General features: G+C 47.3%; 1 protein-coding gene across 2 annotated transcripts; it reads left to right on the top strand.

The window, feature by feature from the left end:
* The first annotated feature begins 6 nt into the window (after positions 1–6).
* On the top strand, positions 7–2,281 carry LOC123121809 (uncharacterized). 2 transcript variants are annotated; one of them, XR_006459859.1, is made up of 5 exons: positions 7–790; positions 870–994; positions 1,434–1,590; positions 1,696–2,175; positions 2,246–2,281. XR_006459859.1 is itself a non-coding variant. In XM_044541871.1 (5 exons), the coding sequence occupies exons 1-5, from the start codon at positions 285–287 to the stop codon at positions 1,915–1,917; spliced, it is 930 nt and encodes a 309-aa protein (XP_044397806.1). In that variant the 5' UTR covers positions 7–284; the 3' UTR covers positions 1,918–2,281. The 2 variants fall into 2 exon arrangements, 1 of the variants encoding a protein (XP_044397806.1); XM_044541871.1 differs by having other exon boundaries at positions 1,696–1,832; positions 1,913–2,281.
* The last annotated feature ends 3,630 nt before the right edge of the window (positions 2,282–5,911 follow it).

The raw sequence follows: 5,911 nt of genomic DNA, 5'->3' as shown, positions 1-5,911 counted from the left end.
CCGGCCGCCCTCACCTGCTACTGCGACGTCCGGATCCAGCCACCACAGCAGCCCCACCGGCCGGCGCTCCGCACCTCCTTCGCTGTCGCGCCGTGCCACCCACCGCCCCAACCGCCACCTCCCCTGGGTAGCCGCGCCGCCACCTTCCCCCGTGCCGCCAGCCTCCCCCGTGGTCACCACCACACCCCTCCCCCACGCACCTTCGTCCCCCCCGCGCCACCCAATCAACAGATCCGAGCGTCCGCCGGTCCCCAACATCCTCCGGATCGGGCGGCCATGGAGGGATGATGTGTGGGGTGAGGTCCGGCAGCACTCCCGCGTTGACGACGACGGGGCGGCCCCCTCTGTCGGAGCTATGGTTGGCCTACGCAGCCAACACGGACGCGGCCTCGATCTGGGGTACCTCCACAGCGGCCTCGAGTGTCGCAGTGTCCCGACGAAGCAGCTCTGACCGGGTGGATTTGGAACTGCAGTCCACATCGCACAGAGGCATGCCCCACTTCCTCCTCTCCATGCAGTCCACTGTCAAAGCCAAGGGACTTGTTGTCCCGGGGGCATTAGGGGCAGCTGGCTTCAAAGATTGGAGGGGGTTCGGTTATCTCGGCGGTCAGCGACGAGGGATCCGAGGCAGCCACCGCGCCACCAGCCCCGTGCAGCTCGGTTGTCAGGCCCGTGCAGCTCGGTTGCCACGGCCGGCCTCCAAAGCCTCCTCCCCAACCCCGACACTGGACGGCGCTGCCCCGCCATCGCTTCACCGTGATGTAGCTCCATCGCGCGTTGTCAAGGCGAGGTACTCACTCCCCTCTTCCATTTGCTCCTATACCTTTCCCTTCCCTTCCCTCATATGATAGATTCCCTTCCTTGAGCAGGCTACTTCGCCACCCCTGGACTCGGAGGATCTGGCCTGATGCGGTTTCGTCAAGCGCCGCCATGGAGGATACAAGTCTCGGGTCCTTCTTCTTCCCGGGTCGCCACTGCTCCGACACCATGGAAGGTATAACCCCCCTCCTCTCTCTCTCTCTCTCTCCGCGCATGGGTCATCGAATTTGCTTGCTACCGAATAGACAGGACAAGTCAAGAAAACTGAACCTTTCTTCAGAGGAGAGGAGGGGAGAAAAGTTTGATATTTGTCAGCAGAAAACTTTGACACCAGCGGAAATGCCAAGCTGATTAGGCATAGGAATCCAATCCATCCTGATTAGGAAGAGCGCACTAGTAATTACAGCAGACTTGACTTTGCACTTGTACGTACAGACGGATGAATATATGCATCACTCTTTGTTTGGCATGTCAAAACTGAGACGTGCAGATTCATTCATTTGTTGTAAGCATTACCGATGCAGATCAGTTCCTAATGTAGATTTGGGTTTGGACATAGTAGAAACAACACACGCAACTTGACTTGATTCACTCGGTTAATTTTACTGCTGTAGGTCGTGATGCGCGCCATCCCTTCACCGTGATGCACGCGAGATACATGCCCCAAGGGTCGTCTCTCCTTCCACCGACGACGGTTGCGGCAGTGCACTCGTCCCTCTCTCTTCCAGTGGAGTTTGGAGTTTGCTATGTGTCATTCTTCTGGTTGAATTTGTAGGTTTTTTCCTGTTAATTTTTTAAAAGGAAATCAGTTTCTTTTCCCGAGGTGTGCAGTTTACTTGTGCATATTTCCATATAATTTTGCACTTACTCCTGCAGTGCACTCGATGCGGTCCGCTCTGACCGTTCCCGCAATTTAGATGGGAGCTTGATGAGGTTCACATTCAAAATGCACTACTCGATAGCGGTTCAGCAACTCATCCCATGCAGCTCGGTTTGCACAAGCGTGTGGTTTGGTATATAGCCCTGTGTAGCTCGGGTGTGGTGGTGTACAGTTTGTGCATGTTTTTTTTACTGCAAGTTGTGCATCATGCAGTTTGATCTCGGCCACCACCATCTCGTTGTTCCTGCCCTTGCGACGCGGAGGCCGCAGTCCACCCGACGTTGCGCTGCAGTCCGCTCCCGGCCCCTTATCTACAAGTTTGTGGTGAAAAAACTGTGGTTCACGTTGTTGTGTTGGAGAGATCTGCAAGTTGCTCGTTCAATTTTAATTTTTCAGGTTTTGCTTGGCACAAAATTGCAGTTCTCCCATTCAGATTCTTTTTTGGGCGTTCTGATATGCAGTGCAGTGCGTGTGAGGTACAAAAAATGTGGTCCATATTATTCAACTTGTGTGTGATGCGAGCTGACTGTGCATATTTTTTTATAGAAATAAAACTCCTCCGTGGTCGCGGCGTGCAGTTCCCAGTGGATGTTGGTGAATTCGTGTTTGTGTGTGTGTTTCAGTCCTGTGTGTACTTTCTTTTTCTCTTTTATGTGGATGTTTGCTTGTGCAACTTATATTAAATGTGTGCAGTATTATTCTATCATTCGTGCAGTGCACTTATGTCCCCCATGTAGTGCGCTAGACCATGGCCATGAAGTTCGTCAGCCCAACGCCCGAGTGGCATTTTAATTTGTTATTAAATTTGTTGAGAAAAACAAACACACTTCATTTAAAAAAAGGTTGGATAGAAGGCCCTTGCAGTTCACTATTCTTGTGTCCCTGTGCAAGTTTGTTATAAAAAAAATTGGTGGTTCACTCAAAAATAATAATGCAGTGCATTTGCCTCGTCTTTGCAAGGAGACAAAAATGAGGAGGAGACAAAAATGTTAGGAAGATGACAAAGAAATAATGCTTTTCACTTTCGGTCGTGTAGCAATTCACTAACGCCCAACGTGAAGTGCGAAAAATGCTAGGAAGAAAAAAGAAACTCATGCGGTTCACTTGCGGTAGTGTCGTGGTGCACTTACTCCCAATATGAAATATAGAAAAATGTTATGGAAACGACAAAAAATGCTGGTTCACAAAAAAGAAGTCATGCAGTGCACTTGTCCGTCTGATGAAGTGCGGATTTTAGTCTAAAGAAGTGCGGTTTGCTACCTCGTTTGAGAAAATTTACGTCCCACAAAAAAGAAATCATGCAGTGCACTTGTCCGTCTGATGAAGTGCGGGTTTTAGTCTAAAGAAGTGCGGTTTGCTACCTCATTTGAGAAAATTTACGTCCCACAAGAAAGAAATCATGCAGTGCACTTGTCCGTCTGATGAAGTGCGAGTTTTAGTCTAAAGAAGTGCGGTTTGCTACCTCGTTTGGGAAAATTTACGTCCCACAAAAAAGAAATCATGCAGTGCACTTGTCGGACTGATGAAGTGCAGTTTTTGGTCTGAAAACAGTGCAGTTTTCTGTCTGATGTAGTACATAAAAAATTGCTCTTAAACCGTAAGGAATCAGAGAGAGTATTCTACATAAAAAAGTTGCACCTCATCGATATCTTTTCAATGGCATATAATTCAAATCATTTCGACCAGCGGTTTGTAAAAATTTCACAAAAAAGGCCGCTGCCTCCCGTCGTCAGCCGCACGATTTTCAAAATTAACTAAAAATCGTAAGGAATCTCAAAAATATTCCAACATACGAAAGTTGCGCCTTGTCCGTAGCTTTCCAACGGCCTATCATACACCTCGTTTCAACAAACGGTTCAAAAACTGGAGCCAAAACAGTACCGAAAATTGCAATTTTTTTGAAAAAACGCAATCCCGCGATTTATTAAATTTAAAACTGCTCTTAAACCGTAGCGAATTAGAAAAAATTATTGATATGAAAAAGATGCGCCTCGATGATATCTTTCCGATGGTGTATCATTTGCTTCATTCCGATGAGCGGTTTTAGAAAAAAACGCGAAAAATGCTCGCTGCCACTCGGTGTGCGCCACACCGTTTTCAAAACTGCTCTTAAACCGCGTGGAATCTCGGAAAGTGTTCAACATGGCGAAGTTGCGCCTAATCCATAGCTTCTCAACGGTATATTACACGCCTTGTTCCGATAAATGGTTAAAAACTAGAGCGAAAAAGGTACCCAAAAAACACAGTGTGCAGTTTTTTTTGACAAGAAGTTCACTCGCTTGAGTATTGCAGCACACTTGGTTCAAACAATGACGTGCACTTGCGTTGAGCGTGCAATGTGGAAGTGTTACCAGAATAGTTATTCTGCTAATATTAGTAGAATAGACCGGCTAATGGTAAACATTATAGAAGGGAAAACATAGGTTCAGTTTTGCATTCTCATAGAAAAATAGAACTGAGCTGTGCGTTGTCTTGAAAAAACAAACATAACTTGGGCTCCTGATGTTATAGACAAGCTAGGCTGGGAGGCCCAGAGGCCGCTTGATACCTGCTGGATCCAAAAAAAGTTGAAACATGTCGTGGGCTGCTCATGTTAAACAACAAAACCTAGGCCATGGACCTGGTGGGCCCGTGACTATCAGCCTGTTGACGAACAATCGTCTCCCGATTCCTCTTGTTTTGCTGACCATGTTGGAAACGACAGACGGCGGTGCCGCGGCGAGAGCACCAAGACGGAGGACGACGTCGAGACCTCAGACCGAATGAACCGGAGTGGGGAAGACGTAGGTGGAGGGGAGTACGAGGGTTGACTTGTTCGGGTGCAGGGTGGGCCAGTGGAGCTGCCGCCACCGGACAATGTGTGGGAGTAGAGGGATGGCCTGGCCAACGCCATAGGCTATGATGGGTCACCGAGGCGTGCGCGGCAGCGCCGCCAGCCGCTGTATACGAAGAGGACGAATGATTGAACAAAATAAAGAAATACAAATGGATATGTGGTTGGTCCCATATGTATGTGTACGAGACCTGCTGGGTCCACCTGAGAAGGGGAATATGTTGGGAGGAAGGAGATTCAAATCACAACAACCGAGTGAACTAGTTACATACATAAGCAAATTAGCTTTAATTGAAATTTATTCTTAAAACAAGCAATGCATTGGCTCGTTATATCAGTGCCACATGATCAACATGCACAACAATTAGAATCATTATTCTCAGGACGCACACGATCAGCACATTTGTCGCACTTTCACACAGATAATACTACCAAGTTTGAACTGTTTGTTATGGTTGCTGTCCTCTGCATCATCATACCGTATTTCCCAACTTGCAAGATTCAGAACCAACAAATAAGATTCAAATAATAAATACAACAAAGATGCCTACACATCTCATTGATTCCCAGCTTGCAAGATTCAGAACCTAAAAATGCTAGTTATCGACTAGAGGGGGGGGGGGGTGAATAGGAAATTTTGATGAAAGTCTTCAAAACACGAGGTCTTTGAAGACAAACAGATGAAATGAACCTATTGATATGCAGTGGAAGATAGACTACACTAGACAAGCCATAGTCAAGTAAGCAATGTAGTGAAAGTACGAAGACTATCAGCAGCTAGGTAGTATGGATCAGAATGGAAGACAGTATGAAGCCAAACAGGTAATAGTCTTCACACATCAGACAGGCAAGCAATGACTTCATGAAGACAAACTGAAAGGTAAAGAAAGTTTGGGATAGAACCAGTTGCTTGGTGAAGACAGAGATTTGGTAGACCAGTTCCAGTTGCTGTGACAACTGTATGTCTGGTTAGGGAGGCTGAGATTGAACTCAGAAGACCGCGTCTTCACCTTATTCCCCTTGAGCTAAGGACACCCAGTCCTCGCCCAATCACTCTGGTAAGTCTTCAAGGTAGACTTCCAAACCTTCACAGACTTCGTTCATTGGCGATCCGCAATGGCTCTTGGATGCTCAAACTACAAAAAAAGACACTTCCGTGATGATACGTGTTTGTCACAGTAGGTCACGTTTTCTGTCATGCATGTACATCCATGACAATTTTATGACAGAATCAAGATAGTCATACCTATGCTGTCGTAGAAGTGTTCCATGACATTACCAAAATTATCATCACGGAAGTGCCCACTTCCATGACGATAAATCGCGCGTCACAGAAGTGCTTTCGTCAAGGGTGACCGACACGTGGCATCCACCGTAAC

This window comes from Triticum aestivum, chromosome 5D (assembly GCF_018294505.1).
Source record: "Triticum aestivum cultivar Chinese Spring chromosome 5D, IWGSC CS RefSeq v2.1, whole genome shotgun sequence".
Lineage (NCBI taxonomy): Eukaryota > Viridiplantae > Streptophyta > Magnoliopsida > Poales > Poaceae > Triticum > Triticum aestivum.
This window is presented reverse-complemented; position numbering and strand designations above follow the sequence as displayed.

Excerpts from the sequence above, each read along its gene's own strand:
- LOC123121809 (XM_044541871.1), top strand. The coding sequence starts at position 285 with ATGATGTGTGGGGTGAGGTCCGGCAGCACTCCCGCGTTGACGACGACG. Across the intron at positions 995-1,433 it reads CTGCTCCGACACCATGGAAG|GTCGTGATGCGCGCCATCCC; the intron begins GTATAACCCCCC and ends TTACTGCTGTAG. Across the intron at positions 1,591-1,695 it reads TCATTCTTCTGGTTGAATTT|TGCACTCGATGCGGTCCGCT; the intron begins GTAGGTTTTTTC and ends TTACTCCTGCAG.